This window comes from Trichechus manatus, unplaced genomic scaffold (assembly GCF_000243295.1).
Source record: "Trichechus manatus latirostris isolate Lorelei unplaced genomic scaffold, TriManLat1.0 scaffold00127, whole genome shotgun sequence".
In the NCBI taxonomy this organism is placed as follows: domain Eukaryota; kingdom Metazoa; phylum Chordata; class Mammalia; order Sirenia; family Trichechidae; genus Trichechus; species Trichechus manatus.
Window position 1 is genome coordinate 6,891,974 of NW_004444063.1, and position 18,498 is coordinate 6,910,471.

Below are 18,498 nucleotides of genomic sequence, written 5' to 3' on the forward strand. Positions count from 1 at the left end.
TGCTCGACTCCCCTTGGCAATCACAGAGTTACCCCTCGGACAGCACCCAGCCCGCTGCAGGCCCCCGTCCCACCCTCCTGCTTCCTCCTCTCCCTGCCCTGTGGGCACAAGGGGCACCACCAGCATTTGCTTATTGTTGAAAATAAATCAGAAAAACTGCACAATTAAGAACAGACTTTTAATAACTTATTGTTATGGTTAAAACACCTCAAATAAATATGGAGTAGAAGCTTAAATAAATAAATAAATAAATAACAAATATATATAGATAAATATATAAATAAATATTAAAGATCCCTGCCAGTGTAAAACATCCCTCACCCTACTATGCCCCCATCAGGGTCAACATGGCCCAGGACAGGTCCATTGCCCCCATGGTGTAGCCCACCCCATGGTCCCTCCAAGGCGAAGATCCTGAGTTTCTGGCTCCGTGCGTGTGTGAGACGGCAGCCACCTGTGAGGTAGGATTCCGGGCTGGCCACTGGCTGGAAGGGCTGGGGGTGGTAGACTGGTCTGCCTAACTCCCTACACCTACTGCCAGCAGTCAAAGGGAACATTGAGCAGAAATTCCTCCAGGTTTTGTTTGAAGATTTCGAAGGTGATAGTCTGGCGTTGACAAGCAGTTTCCTTTAAAAAAAAAAAAAAAAAAGCTTGAGTACCAGGCATGAGTGAGTAACATGGAGACACGCCAGTATGTTTCTGTGCCGCCTCTTAGAACTCAGAGACCAGAAGGACCGTTCAAGGGCCTGCTCGCTGACCTGGGTCAGGTGACACTGCTGACACCCCTGTGTCACTCAAGGGATAAATAGCTCTGCCAATGGCAGGCGGGGCCAGGGGCTTGACCAAGGGCCAACCCCTGGCTGCCACCTCCCTCCCTGTCCCCCAGCCTGAGGCTGGTCTTCTGGGCATTCGGACCATGACCTCTTTTATCCCTGGCCAGGGCAAAGCAACCAGGCTGAAGCCATCTTTGGGTGCCCTGAGGGGCAGGAGACCCTCCCCGTAGTGCAGGAGTGTTGGGGCCTTGTTCATTCTAGGCATGCAGGCCAGGGGAAAGTCCTGTTGGGAGGTGGTCCAGCACTTCCCCTGGACTTTGGCCAGGCCCTGAGTTTCCTTGAGTTTGCCTCACCTCTGACCTCATTAATAGTGATAATGACAGTAACAACAAATAATACAGCAGCTCCCTGCTAGGGAGTGCTGTGGGCCTCCTAGCTCCAAAGCTTTAACTCCTAGTGATGGAAATGGGCTGGTCCTTCTCTGGAGGACGAATCATTAAAAATCTGTCTAGACAGAAACCCTCTCGGGTCCTGAACAGCCACCCAGAGGGCACAGCCTACTAAGTCCCCACCTTCCTAGGCTAAGACTTTCCTCCTTGGGGCCCAGCACTCGGACAAACGATGGCCTAGTGTGGGCACTTACCAGGGTATGGGGACAGTGCTTCTGATAGTGTTCGGCCATTATGTTCAGGGGGCCCTCGAGCCTGGTGAGGCTGCCCTGAAGGCCCTGCTTGTACAGGTCCAGACGGGTCTGCAGGCATGTTGGCTTCTGTGGGAAATGTCCATTCTTGGTGAACAGTGGTCAAGTGCCCTGGTGGACACAGGACACCCTCCCCACCACTCTTTCCTGTTCTCATCCCCATCCCCCTAAGAGTCTGGCCTAGAAGGATCACGGCATGATTCCTGACTAGTTTCATGCTGGGTCTGGTCATAAACACTGCCCTGTCCTGTCCCCTGTAGGCACAGGTCTGGACCTTCCTCACCACCCAGGCTCAGGCTACCCTCAGTCAGCACAGCCATAGCCCTTTGGCCTGGCACCTCTGGTGGGTCTCAGCCACTGGGGAAGGAGATCACTCCCCCCCGCCCCACCTACCATCTGGGAGGAGGGGATAGGGCAGGGCATTGCCGAGACCTGTTTTTCATGCAAGGGTTGTTCCTGAAGCCCCTCGGTGCCCCTCTGAAGTCAGCACCCTGGCTCCACAGGGCTTGGGCCTTGAGGCAGAGGGAATGCCCCAAGCCCACAGTACTGCTCTCATGAAGTAACATCGGTTTACCCACCTGTAGCCTGGATCTGCCTGAAAGCTAGATCTGCCCGTGGCTGCTCAGCTGATTAAAGGAGCACACGTGATTACCACAGGGGCAGGGCCAGCGGACTCTTGTGCACCAGGAAATAGCCCGCCCCCCTCCTGGCAGCCACCTGACTGGAGAGTAAGGGACAACCCCATGAGGGTCCATCTAAAAGGGAGCAGCCCCCACGAGCAGAGAACCCTGGGAAGGTGTGTCAGAAAAAAGCCTCTTACCTGGGGGTCAAACTTTCCTGAGACGACATGTACTGCTTTCTGTAGAAAAGAAAAATGTCATGTTATCCAGCTGATGGGGGGGCCAGCCTGGGGCTGCTAGGCAAGGGGCCACCAGACATAGGCCTGCCAAGCACAAGTCTGCACATCCCCCTCACTCACTGTCACAGTAGCAGTGCCATTACTGTTCCTCAGGAGGTGTAGGGCCTCCTGGATGGCATCGACGTGCATTGAGGGCCGGGTGACAGGGTTTTCTGTGGGTGCGGAGATGCTGCAGGCCACAGTGGCCAAGAGAAGCAGGTTCTGCAGCCACATCCTCCTGAGGACTTTAGCCTTTCTCTCTGAGTACTGGGCTCACTGGCAAAAGAGCTCTTATATACACAGTTAGAGGAAATGATTAATGGTGACCACAAAACGCCTGGGAGGCGGGGGAACTACCTGAACTGTGGAATCTCCTGGCCCTTATCAGCTACACATGGGAACCATGAGCCTTTCCCCTAGGTGGTCAGGCTCGGGGGTTTTCATTAATGAGCCCTTCCAAGAACCTGCAGCCCACCCACCCACCTTCTTGAACCCTCTTTAGCCCACCGTGGGCAGTCTGACTGGCCTGAGGCTATCCCCTTCCTCTGAGGGGACTCCAGGCACAGCTTGAAATTTCTGGTGCAGAGTGGTCAGGACAGGGCTTGGGAGGCATCTGATCAGGTTCCAAGACCCCTAGGCTCCTTATCCTGCCTGATACCCCAGGAGGCCTTTGGGAGCCTACCCACCCTGGTGCCCATTTGGACCCCATTCTTCCCCTTCCCCTCCCAGAGCCCATTCCACTGCCCACAGTAAGGAATTTAAGTGTGAGGGGGCTCTCACAGGCCTGTCTCACTGGCCATGTAGGCAGAGTCCAGCTGGCACAGTCACAGGAAGCCCCCCCGCAACCAGCTGTCACCAATGACACAGAGCAATCCACGAGCTCTGCCCAGTCGAGGACCCCTGCCCCACAGACCCTATAAGCAGAGGCAGTGGCAACCAGCCAGTGAGGTTGCAGAGCATTCCTTCATGGTGAGACCTCATCTGACAGCAACAGCCCAGGTTTACACAACCATATTCAACCCTTAGGCTGCAGTGGTGGTTTGGGGCCCTCAGCTGGGGCCAGTCAGGGACCTGAGTTTGAATCCTGCTGCAGCATCACCTATGAGTGACCCTTCCCTCTGGGCTATGTGAGCCTGAGGCCCATGACTCACCTGTCTCTGCAGGGCAGGCTCCCCCTCTAAAGTGGACACGGACGCTCCAACCTGCAGCACTGGCCGTCACCAGGAGATTTCGGGGCCGGCTGCGGGGTCATGGCTGCACACACACCAGGTACCTGGGACAGCAGCTTCTCAAGCAAGGTCTGTCAGGCTGTTTCTTACATGGCCCCACCTCCACCCCACCTCCAGCTCCAGAGGCCCCTCTGTGGAAGCAGGAACTGCTTCTGGAAAAGCTACCGGCTCTCCAGGGGTGGACAAGTGTTTGATTTTCACAATAGGGTTTGGAGAGGGCAGCATGAGTTTGCACTAGGGATAAGCTGTTCCATACCACGAGTTTCATGTCCATATGTGTCAATGGGATTGGATGCGTCTGTATTTACAGGTGTGTTGGGGAGTGGGAGGTTGTTTTACATGGGGGTGCATCCATGAGAATCCCTGCCCTTCTGAGCCTAGGAAAGCCTTCCGAGGTGTCCAGGCTGGGTGTGGGGATGTGGCACTTCCGGGCTCTGGCCCTTCCTCCACCTTTCCCAGAAGGCCTCTGCTCAGCCCCTTCCAGGGAGCTCTCAGGAGGTGCGATGGCCAGGAAGGGGGGCCAGTGGGGAAGAAAACTATGCGCAAACGCCACAGTGAGTGGATATGGAGGAGTGAGTCGGCACACTGGGTCTGTGTCAGATGGGGCTGGAGGCTGGGGGTTGGGGAGTGAGGGCTACAGGCAGAGGCTTCGCTGGTGGCCAGAGAGGCAGAGAGCTGGTGAGCCCACTCTGGAATGGAGGGTGACTTTCCTCCTGGAAATGAGTCATCACAATTCAGAGAGTTAGTTCACAAACCTTTCCAATCTGGTCCAGGCCCTGTGCTGAAGAGGAGGTGGACAAGACCCTCCCACTGCCCCTCACATGTGGCCCTTGAGGCTCTCAGTCTGGTAGGGGAGACAGGCCGCAGTGGACCCTCCATCGTGTGGCCCAGGCTGGGATAAGGGAAGTTCAAAGCTGAAGGAGCCCAAGGAACCACCTCCCCAGTTTGGGAGTAGAAGGAGACCGGGATCTTCCTAGGAGATGCTGCCTCCCAGAAGAGGCTGAAAGGGCAAGTAGAAGGCAGGTGGTCAAGTTTGGTTATGGGAAGGAGGAGGCAGGAAGGATACTGAAGAGTGTTCCAGGCACAGAGAAACGCAGAGGCAAAGGCCTAGGGACAGGTTAGAGGGCTGCTTGACTCCTCATTCAGGATGGGCAGGTTCTAGTGATGGAGAAGAGCCTAAGTGGCAATGATTTGTTTGGACTTGGCCCTATGGGCTGTGGACCAATTTGGGCACCATAGAAATAGTGACTTTGACGAGGTTTTTAGGAACAGGTATGGCAGGAGGAGGCAGATTCTAGAGACATTTAGGGGGTAGAATCTTGACAGCACTTGGTGATGTATTGGACTCATTCACTCATTCAATATTTATAGAGCACCTACTATGTTCCTAGCAGGGGAAAGGGATACAAGGATAACCAAAAACAGGAAAACAGGCTCATCAGCTCAGTGTTAAGGGCATCAACCAAGATGTGCACGAAGGATGACGGAGTGAGATTAATGTACTCACCCAACCCAAAAGTGTAATTTTGAAAGTAAATGTAAATGCCTGCTGTCCAGGCATCCAAGATGGGGTCCAGGAGACGAAGCGGCATGTCTGCAGCATGTAAGGGCCCACGGGAAGGTTCAGAGTTTAGAGGGTTGCATGTGCAGGAGAGAGATCCGGGACTTGACCATGTTCATGTGACAGCTATGCGGGGAGAGAGCTTAGGGCCAGAGAATAGCTGTGTTTAAGGGCCAGGAGGCATGGTAGCTGGGTGAAAGATTGGCCAGTGGCCAAGGTCCCTGGGATGGCAGGAAAGGAGGAAAAAGCAGGAGTCACAGGGAGAGATCCACACGACTGTGGCCCACAGAGACCGAGGTCAACTCGCACGGGAGAGAAGTCCATGGGTTCAGTGATGAGGTTCGTGAGATGACATGGAAAGATGACATCAGGCTGAAGCCACGACATGGGCAGGCATCCCTAGATTGCACCATGTGGAAAGAGCAGAGATAGCATCGAGCGACCGCAATGACTCAAGGCCACAGTGGGGACCAAGATGGGCGGGTGTAAGTCCTCTTTGCCCTCTCCCCACCGGGCCAGGAGAAAAGCCTCTGGAAGGGATTTCCTGTGAGTCTCCTTCCCCACAGCCCTGGAGGAAATGTGGGTTTGGGGCCGCCCCGGGATCCTTATTGCAAAAGGAAGTTGTGGAAGGAAATGGGCCTCCGAGACCTTTGCATCCTGTGGGACCTCTGAATGGGTATCTCAGTTGATCTGACCTGCCCCATGCCTGTCAGATCATTGAGGTGGAGGTCCTCATCCTTGCTGGGGGTCTGAGGTCCAGAGGGCCAATGGCCAGCCCAGTCCACACTGTCAATAACGCCAGAGTCAGGATTTGAATGCACATACATTCCTGCTACCCTGATGTTTTCTACTTCTTGGGGTCAATAAACCAGGAAGTGCTTGTCACCTGGCTGGACCAGCAGAGGGATGGACCGAGCATGCTTATCCCCCTCAGAGCATCTGCAAAACGAGATTCCTGCCAGGTGTTGGCAGGGAGGCTGGAGTGTCCTCTTACTGTTCCAAGGAAGCTCTGGGAGCTGTCAGGCAGAATTTGCCCACCAGATCCAGCTGTCCAGGCACCTCTGTGCCTCAGGCTTGAGCTCTTGTGCCAGCCCCACCACCACTGATTCCTGTGTAGCCTTGGAAAGTCCCTCCTCTCTGAGCCTCAGCACCCTCATCTGTAAAATGGGTTTAATTATGGCTGTCTCACAGAGGAAATTTTCTCCTGCCTAAGGAAAGTCAGTGGGAGAATCCTCCCAGGGAAGAGGCAGTGCTTCCACCTTTCTCCCTACCTTAACAGCTTTCTAATGCCCACACTGGGCAGAGGACCCAGGCTTGCTGGAATTTTCAGGGACAGCTGCCCATTGCCCAGCCCTAGCCCCAGAGAGTTTCTTCTCAGATAGATGTGGTGAGGTGGAGAGTCCAGCCTCTACCCAGAGTCGGGGCTCACAGGGTCCTATTCTGCCCCTGCCATCACCCTCCGGAGACCCAGGTACAAGGATGCCAGGAGGGGCTCCTCCTTCCCCCAAGGGGCTCTTGTCACTTCAGGCCATGCCAGACCCGGAGCAACCTCTCTGGCTTTGTGGTCTTAGCTCCAGGCTGACTCCTCTCACAGCCACTATCTAGGTCCCCAGAGATGCATGTCAAAATGACAGGCTGCCCTGGCCAAACTTCAGTCTGGTCCTGCTCACCAGGTGTTCCAAGGCCCCTGGCACTGGTCACTCCTAACTGGCCTGGGAGTATCTGAGGGTGGTCCAACCATGTGTGGACCTGCATCCATTCCACCAAGATTTCAGGAGGGTCTGCTGTGTGTGGAAATCTCTCAGCACCTTCTACTCAGAGAGCTCACTTCTGGTAGTTGTGTGGGGTGGGTAACATGGAGGACAAGGTGCAGGCTCATCAGCTCAGAGTTAAGGGCATCAACCAAGATGTGCACAAAGGATGAGCAGCCCTGAGGAGTGGTCATGGAATGAGAGTAAAATAAGTCAAGGAAAGGAATCAGTGGGACTTCTTGGCTGTGTGGTTTGGGGCAGGAGGTGAGCAAGAAGTCTCTGAAGCTCGAGGTTCTAGTCAGGCAGCTGGGTGGACATTAGTGCCATTTGCTGAGATGAAGGAGACCCAAGGTAGCAGAGAGGATGCAGTCCAGGCTGGAATGGAATGCCAAGTTTGAGAGGTCATGGAGACTCCAAGGAGAGACTCAGCTGCTAGTGGCCATGTGTTTGCAGAGGTCAGGGTACAAGGAGGTTTGGACGTCATTGGTGAACAGGAGGTTTCCAGCACCAGAGAAGCTGCACAGAGGGACCCAGGACTCAGGTAGTGCCCAAGATGCCAACTCTTAAGGATGGGCCAAGGACAATGAGACCTCCTTCTTCATTTTATTCCTTGGTTCCTGGGGCTTCCTCACTGTGTCCCCAAGACCATCTATGCCCCATGCACACACTCAGGCAGGCAGTGCTGGTGGATATGAGATGCCTACAGGTACACCAGGCGTGCCCACAATGGCACCCTCCCCCACCTGTGCCTCCTTCCCCCGAGTATACTCCCTCCTGGGCTGGAATTCCTGAGTCTCTACCCCCAGCCTCATCCCCAGCTGGGAAGGCCATCAAGCACCCAGAGGGGGCCACTGTCTTCATCTTCTTCCTTGGGAAAAAGTCACTGGGGACTGGATAAAGAAGCAGGAGGAAGAGGAGGCGAAGAAGAGGAAGAGGAAGAAATCATTAGCCTTTACAATTTCCTGAAGTCCTGAGGGCCCCCCTCACTGTCTTCTATATTTGGGCGGGAGTCCAGACCAAGATGCTGAGTAGGAGGCTGGCAACCCTTGCCAGCCCTCACACTCACCTCCCTCCAGAGCAATGAGTCTGAATCATGAAGACAGGTGTGGGCTTTCTGTGTTGGCATGACAGGTGATTCTGGAAACAGCTTCCTCTGGGACTTTTCTGCCATCTCCCAGGGCTCTCTCGGACTCCCCCCAAGGCCAGTTTGGGCAGGCACATCTCTTGTACCCTGAGTTTCTCAGGCCCCAGAGAGCCCAGCTGTGGGCCTCTGCCCTCTGCTTCCGTTGTGTTCCTCTGGCTCCAGGCAGAGCCCTTCAGGCTTCCTTCTGGCACAACTCCAGAAGCCCCATAGCCCCTCACAGGTGTGAGGATCCCCCACATGACTCAGGCTGGGGCTCCAGCAGGCATACTAATAGAAGTGACCGTGAATTGAGGGGAGATGGCCTCCAGGATTGCAGGAGCTGGAAAGGGGCTCAGGAAGCCCTTGGGACCCTCTCCACCCAGCCCTAGGCCACTGGTCATAGCTACCTCCCCTTACACACACACACACACACACACACACACACACACACACACATATACACATGCAGCCCCTCGTTTCCCAGTCCCTCAGGTCACATTCAATTAAGAGTTGTAACAAGTCCCCTATGTGGCCTCCTGGGGAAGCAGCAGCTCCCTTTGTGATGAATGCAGAGTTGGAGACAGGCAGATCTACCCTCAAGCTTGGCCACTTCTAGCTGCACGACCTCGGGCTTGTAACTTCCCATCCCTGAACCCCAGATGCCTCACCTTCACAGGGGAAGGTGCCCACTTTTGCAGGTTGTTGGGAAGATACTTTGGAGATCTGCACTTTTGCATGCTAAGTGTGGGCTGCAGAGAGCATTGTCTGGTTTTCTGTTTTGGCCCGCTAGAGGGCTCCCCTCCCAGCCTCAGTCTTCCTGTCTGTAAATAGGAGGGGAGGGTTCGCCAGGGTCTGAAAGAGTCTTCCAGAGCCTTCTCTTGCCCAGAAGCTCCACGGCTGTGCGAGGGGCCAGCCTGGGGTTCAGAGTTCCCTGGAAGGGAGTTTCCCTGTGTAGACCCCCCTCCAGTGCCTCAACACCTCCCCCCTCCACTGCCTGGGCAGCCTGGGTGTGTGAGGTCGGCTGACTGTGAGGTGGCTGAGTCATGGGTTTTCCTGGAAAGAGCTAACCGGGAACACTAGGACAGCAGACAAGCATCCCAAGTCCTACACTCCTCCCCTGGCTGGGAGGATATGGCCCCAGGCAGCCCGGGTCCAGGGCTGTGCCTTGTAGGAACGGACAGCCCTGGAGTCTTGCCCTCAGCCTGGGGAGAGAAGGAAGTCACAATTATTGAACACCGATTGCATAGGGGGCGGGGGGCGGGGGGCGCTGGGCTGGGGTGGGGGCGGTGCTGGGCGGGTGTTTCACCCATCCTCCATGATTCAATATTCACAGCCCCTCTGAGGGGCAGTAGGGGTTGGCCAAGGTTTTTGTTACCCTTGCCCAGAAGGACTCTGGCCCACAGGAATCAGGACAAAGAACAAGGGCACACCCTGTGCTCCTGGAAAGAGGAGAGGAACGAGGCCCTGCTCAGGCTGTCAGACCCTCATCACCACACGCTTGCAGCTCTGTGCTGTGACTCTGCACCCCTCACTGCCCAGGCCCTGCCTCACTCCTTTCCCTCCCCCTGCACCAGGCCTCCCTCCCGATGCCTGCCTGACACATGCCCTCGGAGGCCAGTTGTTAGTGGTGGCTGATCTCTGTAACAGCCAGCATGCACTGAGGGCAGGGCCCAGCGCTTAGGGCAGCCCGATTCAGGACTCACTGAAATCATGGAGTGTCTGCAGCAGTGTGGAGGGCTTCTGTCGGAGGAGGGGGCTAGGGGGTCTTGGCTGGAAGCATGCTGTGGGCCTCAGAAGGGGGACTGGGTTGGGGTGGAGAAGAAAGGGAGGTGTCACAGCATAAGCAAAGCTTGGAGGTAGAGTTGAGTCTGGGACTTTGTGAAGAGGGAGTCTGGAGGAGGCACTGACAACCAGCCAAGGCAGGAGATGGCTGTGAGCCAGGTGACCCTCTGCTCTGCATTTAAGCCCTGTGTGTGTGGGAGGGCGGGGGTTCAGGATAGGAGGAGGGGACAGACGGACACATGGCAGCTTTTGGTGGGAAACAGAGGTGATTCAATAAATGAAGGATGGAGCTGAAGCACTGATGCTGTACCCTCACCCACCCCCCCATCCCCGGGACTGGAGCTGGGACAGTAAAAATAAATAAATAAATAGAGGGGTTTTTCTATAAGCAATCACATTATCTGTGCACAGGTCTGTAAACTTTTTATACAGAAGACAACACTGAGCCCAGCTGAGTATTCAAAGAGCAAGCCCTGAGTCTCTGGGGCACTGGCCCCACCCCTGCCTGAGCTGGGGTTCCTGGTGTACCTTAAAGCAGAGCTTCTCAAATGTCAATGTGAATCACACAGGATCTTGTCAAAAGGCACCTTCTGATTCCGAAAGTCTGGGATGGGGCCTGAGGGCCTGCGTTTCTAACAAGTTCCCGGGTAATGCTCAAGCTGCAGGCATTAGCGCCAGGCTTAGAGAAGCAAGGCTTTAAATCTGCCTCTCCCCACAGGACTGTACGTTCTTAAGGGGAGGGATCTTCTCTGTTTTATTCACATACCTGCAACAGTAAGTGCTTAATAAAAGTTTATGGAATAAACTTGTGCAAGGCTGGACCTAAGGCTGCCCCGTTTAAATTGTGCCTTTGAGACACTCCATTTGTCTTCACCAGATCTGCTCCTGCTCAGAAGCCCAAATTCCCCTGCTTCAGCATAACCTTCTATCCTTCATCTCCCACACTGATCACCTCACACCCGCACGCCCCACGGCCTTTCCATCATGCCTCTCTTCTTCCTGCCCACCGCAGGCTCAGTCATCTCAAAGAAGTCTTGCCCACACCCTAGCACCCTCACTCCTTTACCTAAATCCCCTATTTTAAGCCTGCATCAGGGCCTGATGTGCCCCATGGGGCAGGGAGACCACCTCTCCCCACTGAGGCTGCCCTCTGGGCCCCTGACTCTCCTGGTTTGTCTGCTTCCTCTCTGGTCCTTTGTGGACTCACCCACGGTCTGTCCTGCCCTCTTCCCTGCTCTGGAAACCTTCTGTGGAACTTTCCAGCCCTCCATGCTGGGCCCAATGCCTGAAGAACCCATGCTCTAGCACAGAGCATGATCCACACCCCTGAGATTCAATCCTTCTCCCTTCAGTCACCAGCCCATCACCGGTGGCCCACCCTGAAACCAGGGAGTTGTCCTCCTCTCTTCCTTTGCCCTCACCTGACAGAACTTGCCAGTTCCACTTCCTGAACACCCTCCTACAAGAGCAGCCCCTCACCTCTCTCTCCCCAGTGACTGCAGCAGAATCCCCGAGGGTACCTCTGCTCAGGCCCCAGAGCCCAGCTCCTCTGAGCTACCAGAGTCCACTGAGGGACAGCCTAGTGGCTGCAGCCAGGCCTCCAGTAGGGGCTAAGACTCTCGTCAGGGGGCATGGCTGGGCCTCATTGTTACCAAACCAATAAAAGAATAGACATCTGATGCCAGTGCTCCATCTGCCACCCACCAGGAAGAAAAGTGTCAAGGAGAAGCTGCCCAGAGCCCAGGGGGTGGGCTGTTGAGGCCTTAACACCCATAACTCAGCACTGAAGGGAGATGATCTTGTCGGTGACCAGCCCTCACATGGATCATTAGCCCTGTAGATGCTGCTACCAGACAAACTCTTGTCTGTTCCCGGTGGGCCCCACCTGGACACCCAGGAAGAGAGGGGCAGGACCAGACAGGGCAGGTCTCAGAGGGTCAGGGCTGTTCAAGGGACTGCACAGCCAGGTCCCAGCTGGGCAGGAGGCAAGACAGGGCCAGGTATGCTCAGAGCTCGCCTGTCAGAGGGGTCCTCTCACCTGTCCCTGCTCTGCCCTCAGTGGCCAGCCTATCTCTTATCCTTAGCAATATGAAGAGGAACCCTTTGAGTAATTTTTCCAGGATTCACTGATCTCGAGTACTAGAAAGTGACGAATAAGTCTGTGATTTGCTATGGAGGTTCCAGGTCAGATAAAGATTCTTCCGATGCTGCCTCCCACACTCCACCCCTTACCCTGGCTTGAGCACTTATAAGATGGGACTGTCGAGAACACTTCAGAACCCCATGAAGGACCAGGACAAGACAGAACACATCCTGCCAGCCCAGACATGAGCAATCTCCCCAGCCTGCACCTTCTCCTGCTCCTGCCCGGCCTTGGACTTCAATGCCCCGAGGCCCAGGGGAGGCCTGTCACAACAACCCAGAATTACGATCACTTGATCCATGAAATCCACATGATCCTAAACAAGTCTTCAACTTCGATTCCACAGGTGAGTAACTAGGATAAGTTGGCACAGGGCAGGGAGGGGCCATCGGGGATCTCAGGCCAATAGGACTCATGGACGCTCTCTCTCTCTCTGCTCCAACAGACCCCCAGCGACATAGACAAGAGCATCCTGAAGGTAAGAGCTCAGCCACACACTTGGGCACAGCTGGGTTGCAATCCACTTCCTGCCTGGGTGACCTCAGGCATATCACTCCACCTTGCATAGCCTCAATTTTTTCATCTGTAAACTAATGGTTACAGCAGCTAGTGGGCTTGTTTTGAGAACTCAGTGTTGTAATGTGAGTAAAGTTCCCAGCCCAGTCTCTGGTGCTTAACAGGGTTCGAGGCACGGTCCCAGCCATGGCTATAAAAATTAAAATGATTATTTTTATTACAAAATGGAAACACATCACTGGGTGAACAATACCAAGCACCTCGAGCTCAGTGTTCAGTTGGGCAGCCTCTGCACAGGCAGACTAAAATTTCCCCTGGGAACCTGCCTCCTTCTTTCCTTTCCCATACAACCCTGAGTTTCTATTTTCCACCCTCACCAGCCCTGGACATATCATTTACAGTGATTTTCCGGACTGCAGTGGGCTTCAGTGGCTACTTTCCACCTTTGTCTGCATGGCATTTCTCAGGTCAAACAAGAGGTCTTTCCTGAGTTTATTGGCCATTGGTATTTCTCCTCTTTGGGGCACTCACAGTTCACATGTGCTGCACCCATTTCCAGGCCGGGAGCTCTGTGATTTTTCTCCTGATTTCTAGGGGTCCTTCGTTCGGTCAAGGCATTAGCCCCTGTTAGCCGGCCTCTTAGCTGCCGCTACACCCCTTGACCAAGTCTGTCTTTGCAGAGCTTCTTTTGAGCGATGTGTTTCCCCTAAGTGCAGGAAGATCTCCTGACCTTTATGCAGCTCACAAGGGGCCAGGGGCTTGGGGTTTGGGGTAAGCGGACCTTGTCTTGGGCATGCACTCGCCTCTAGGCCTGTGGCCTTTGGGGCAGCCCTGGGACCCACCTCAGGCAAGGAGAGGGCTGAGAGCGGATGCTTCAAGGATGCTCCTGAATGCAGGCTTGAAAAACTGGGGATGATTTCACCCTGGCTATGGGAAGGGCACTTCTCAACCTTCCCTCCCTCACGTATATTCTTTGTCTTCTCAGAAATCTGCCTTGCTGAGGCCAAACCTGGATGCATTCCTGAAAGCTACAGAGGATTTCAGGCAGAATTTCAGGAAGTATGGAGGATCCTCAATTGGAAAAAATCTTAGGGTATGTGAGGCACTTGAGGGTTTTTCGGGCTCCCTGCTTTGGCTCTGCCCTGCCTCTTTGAGAGGAGAGTTGCAGGGCCTACTCCTCATTCCCGGGAGTCTGACTGTCTGCTTTGGTCTCTTCCCACAGGAAATGCAGCCACACCTGCCCATGGCCACACCCCAGGTAAGCTGCTTCCCCAATGCCCCTGTAGATGGCGCCCTCAGCCATGACCTGACCTTCAGCCTGTCTCACCCTCCCCCATTGCCACCTTCCAACCTGGCCTTATCTAATGCCATTTCCTTGTTTCTTCATAGACAGAGTCAATCTCCATCAAGAACGACTGGGAAGACTTTCGGGGGAAGTTATATCCATACCTGGAAACCCTCAAAACTTTTCTAAAAGGCAGACAGACATTGAGCCACTGAATCCTCAGTCTGAAGTCCAGCTTCCTCTCTGGGCCTTTTCACCACAGGGCCTTGGGATGTCACAAATGACGGCCTTTTGTCTGAAGACTGTGTCTCTCACACTGTCCTGCATCAAAAGGATTTCGTTTTCTCCTGTGGCGCCAGATGAATATTTATTTATTTAATTTATGAAATGGGCAGCTCCCATTTAGCCTTTCTTGATTATGTTCTCATTTTTATCTTATTTAGGCTATTTATTTATATAATTACATATTTATTATCTTGTGTAATGTGAAGAATATTTATTTTGGCAGAGGAGGCCTGTTCTGCTCCCTCTGAACAAAACTCAAGGACAGTTTCATTTGTACCTCAGATTTCAAACTGATTTCTACTCACCTGTGAAAATAAACCACATTCTCTCAACGACTGCTTTGTCATCGGTGTCTCGGTTTGACTCAGATCTTAGTGACCATTTTAGACAAGATTTATGTATTGTGACATTTTGGTGCTCTGGTGCTGCAGTGGGGATGCCCTTGGGGGCCCACCCAGCCCACCCAGGTAAGCTCATTCTCACACTGCCCTCCCACCACCCCCATGTCCTGAATGGCGATCGCAACTCCAGCAATCCCAGGTACGTGAGTTCTTACCATGTGCTGGGCGCTATTCTGGGCATCTCACCCGTGCTGACTTATTTCTCACCCCAACCAAGAGTATGTCATCCCCGTTTTACGTATGGGGAAACCGAGGCTCAATTAAGCAACTTGTCTAAGGTCACACAGCTAGGAAGTGGTGGAGCCAGGACTTGAATTTATATGGATCTCCCTCCAGGGCCCTGAGGCACTCTAAAACCTCAGTGGCATGCCTCCCCCTAGTGGCCCTTCTAGAAACTGCAGCAGGGTCCCTAACTCCTCCCAGGGTCCATTCCAACAGGAAACATTCCCTGAGCATCCACAATGCACCAGGCCCTGGGGATAGGGGTCACGCAGACCTGGCGAGTCCACTTCTTCCAGGCTTTCCAAGCTTGCAGTTTCCACCCTTGCCAAGGCCCCAGACTCTCCTGCCTGATGACTCAGCAGCTCCTGAAGGCCTCCCTGCCACCAGAGGGGACCTGGATTCCATACCTGGCAATGTGTGTTCTACTGGGGAGATTAAATTTTAAGAAAATACAAATCTGACCATGTTGGCCTGATACTAATTCCCCAATCCTCCGGGTCTCCTGGACCCTGTCCATATCCCTAGGTTAGCATTTAAGACCTGCATCCACCTGTTGCTTGTATTTCTGGCAGCACAATGGTGAAGCACTTGACTACTGACTGGAAGAGTAGCAATATGAACCCACCCAGCGGTGCCTCAGAAGATAGGCCTGGCTATGTGCTTTTGTAAGGTCACAGCCTTGAAAATCTTATGGAGCAGTTCTACTCGGCACATGTGGGTCACCATGAGTTGGAATTGACTTGACAGCAACTAACAACAATAGCCACCAAGATTCTTGATGCTCCAGCCAGCAGAAGTACTGTGGCTTCCTAGATCAACCACACTCTTTAATCCTTTAAACCTTTACCTGTGCTTTCTCCTCTTTCTCACATATCATTACCCTGGGTCAGCGTGACGAGTGTCTACTTCAGAGATCAAGTCAAAGGTTGCCTACCTTAGGGCAACTAGGGTCACATAACAATGTATGTATAAATTTTTGTATGAAAGACTAACTTGAATGGTCAACTTTCACTTAAAGCACAACAATAAAAAAAAAAAAAAGACTGCCTACCTTTGGGTTGTCCACTACCTTAGTTATTTAGTGTTGCTATGTAACCTAACCCTACGAATGCCAGTAAATTTCCATTAGTCGGAAAAGACTGCCTTAAACCAGCCCAAGCCAGATTTGGCCCCCCGTGACCATTAGTTGACCTCAACAGAGGAAGCAGCAACAGGTGGAAAGAATCAGAAGGAAAATCACCACCGGGCCCCATTTTGAATTGAGAGATCCAACAAGAACCACGTCACCTCCTGTTTCCTGGCTGTCATAATTCCTACAACATCTTCCCTGTGTATTCCTTCTAGAATTTTCTCTTCCTGGTATGCCTGTGTGGCTGCCGTTTTGCTGCCCAAATTACATATAAGCCCTGCTTCCCCATAGCCTGAGGAGTTGGATCTGAGGAACTTCCTCCTGGCTCCTTGCTCTGCACATTGCAATAAAATTACTTTCTCTTTCTCAAAGGCCGTTGTCCAGATACTCCGCAGGCGTGAGTGCGCCAGCAGAACCCACCTTCTAGGGTTCAGCAACAATTTCTGGCTCCCAACGTGGGACCCTCCATCCAGAGCTGGGCACCCCCTGGACCCCAAGCAGAACCTCCACTGACCCTCAGCGCATGCCAAGCCTCTTGTTCAGGAGGATACGGTGGATCTCCTGAGCGTGACCGAGGCGGCGACCCGCCTGAGGCGCTTTTACTTTGAGAATTAGAAACTAACTCAGGTATGGAAGTTCACTAGGTAAGTGCCCTTGAAATTTCTCTTTTTAAGTGTAAGTGCTTGGGATTGGAGGTGAGGAGGTATCTGCAGGATTGAAAGTGGGACCCTAACACTCCCCAGCATGTTTTCTCCTTTTCAAAATGGGCAACTAAGAGCTTGACATAACTAATGCCATGATGGACCTATAAGTTGTTTTTTTTTTCCTTTTCCTTTGTCTTCTCCTTTTCACATACCTTTGTTAATGACTTTGTTTTGCTCTGTCTGGCCACCTGTGGTTTACGACACCTCACAGGAAAATTAGAGCCCAGATGTCAGATATGTATATCTTTAGCCTGATAAGGAAATGTCCAGCATGTATCTCTTTAGTATGATAGTCTCTTGTAATTACCTTGTAATGAATAACAATACTTCTAACCTTTGTAAAAATCATATACAAGCTCTAATGTAAAAATGCCTTTTAGGACTCGAGAGAGACAGCCTATGTTGCTGTCGGATCCCCGGTGGTGGACACCTCCTAAATAAAACTTTCTCACTCTTTCTGACTTGGAGGATGTCTCATAGGCTCGACTGCTCCAGGGCATGGACCCTATTCAGGTAACAAAAGTAGGACTAAGACACCCCCATTAAGGGAGGGAATTGAAGCACTGCTAAGACATCCTCATTACTTTCCCTGCCACTTCTCCTAGCCAATGGCAGAGAACGGGCAGCCTAGTTTCTGGTTGACCTTGATCAAGTTCTTGTTCCGGTTCTGGTCTTAGTGAGACTGTATGTGTGAGTGAGACGTGTGTGTGTGAGTGTCCCCAAATGCTCCCCCTTAGGTTGCATACTTAAAAATTGGTCCTCCTTTCGTTAAGAGCCTATGAAGAAAGAACCTTATTTTCTTTTGTAACACTGCCTGGACCCAGTACCAGTTGGAGACCATCTTACAGTTAGATCGGTTTTGCAAAAGAGAGGAAAGATGGGATGAAATCCTTTACCTCTCTCTGGCAAAATAAAAACCTACAAAAACAGTGTAAGCTGATGGTGCAGACTGCAGGGGAAGAGGGAGGCCGAGATAGGAAAACCCCAGTCCTTCCAGGCTTGGAGAGCAATACATATCCCTTCAGCCCTTTGCCTCCACCTAGGGTTGTGGGACTGGTTCCCGCCCCGGTGCCTGCCCTGACAGCCCAGAGGCTGGTGGCTCCCTGCTACCTCACTGGCGACAACCACTACCCCTTTGACGGAACCCTCCGCTACCCCTCCAGTGAATTGCTTGCCAGCCCCTAAGGAGTCAGAAACTCCCGGTCCTGCCCCAGGAATAGTCTCCCCAGGACACACCCCTAGTGGGCTGCAATTTGGCCAGGGGTCCACCCAAGTCTCCTTAGGGCAATTTCTGCTGAGACAAACACCTGCCATATTTGATCACAACGGCTAGCCTAAAGGGTTTATCTGGGTCCATACACCGTTCTCCACCTCTGACCTGTATAATTGAAAGAACAATCTCCCAGCGTATAGAGATGACTCAAAACACACAGAAGCTTTGTTTGTGTCCTTCTTTGTCACACATCACCCTAATTGGGTTGACTGTCAGTCACTCCTAAATACTCTTTTAACTCCAGAGGAACAGAGGATGGTCTTAGAAAAGGTATGCCAATAGGCTGACAGGTTGCATAACCTCAACCTTCAAAATGGTATTAGACTCCCAGCAGCCCAGGCTGTACCTGCCACAGATCCACACTGGGACCTGAATGATTGGCTAGGGGCAGGACAGCTAGAACATTACAAAAACTATTTGTTAGTTGGTTTACAGCAAGGGGCCCCAAAACAGAAGTTGAACACCAAAGCCGCAAGGAAAATTTCTCCAGCTTCCTAGAACAGGAGTACAAAGCATACTGGCAGTTTACTGATATAAACCTTTAAAACCCAGAGAATGCTAGGTAAATCAATATGACTTTTGTCAGCCAGAGTGCCCCCAACATCAGGCAGAAACTTCAAAAGTTAGAAGAAGGCCAGGAATAAATACTTCACAACTTGTTGAGATTGCCTTTAGGTCTTCAATAATCGGGACCAGGTACAAAGGAAAAAAAAAAGGGGGGGG

The 18,498-nt window shown here is 52.7% G+C and overlaps 1 protein-coding gene across 1 annotated transcript; it reads right to left on the reverse strand.

Moving 5' to 3' along the window:
* Window positions 1-302: 302 nt before the first annotated feature.
* Window positions 303-2,605, reverse strand: CSF2 (colony stimulating factor 2). Its single transcript, XM_023739029.1, has 4 exons — window positions 2,453-2,605; window positions 2,294-2,332; window positions 1,417-1,542; window positions 303-627 (listed from the first exon to the last, which is right to left on the reverse strand). The coding sequence occupies exons 1-4, from the start codon at window positions 2,603-2,605 to the stop codon at window positions 532-534; spliced, it is 414 nt and encodes a 137-aa protein (XP_023594797.1). The 3' UTR covers window positions 303-531.
* Between the last annotated feature and the right edge of the window lie 15,893 nt (window positions 2,606-18,498).

Excerpts from the sequence above, each read along its gene's own strand:
- CSF2 (XM_023739029.1), bottom strand. The coding sequence starts at position 2,605 with ATGTGGCTGCAGAACCTGCTTCTCTTGGCCACTGTGGCCTGCAGCATC. Across the intron at positions 2,333-2,452 it reads ATGGCACTGCTACTGTGACA|AAAGCAGTACATGTCGTCTC; the intron begins GTGAGTGAGGGG and ends TCTTTTCTACAG. Across the intron at positions 1,543-2,293 it reads CAGGAAAGTTTGACCCCCAG|AAGCCAACATGCCTGCAGAC; the intron begins GTAAGAGGCTTT and ends CATTTCCCACAG.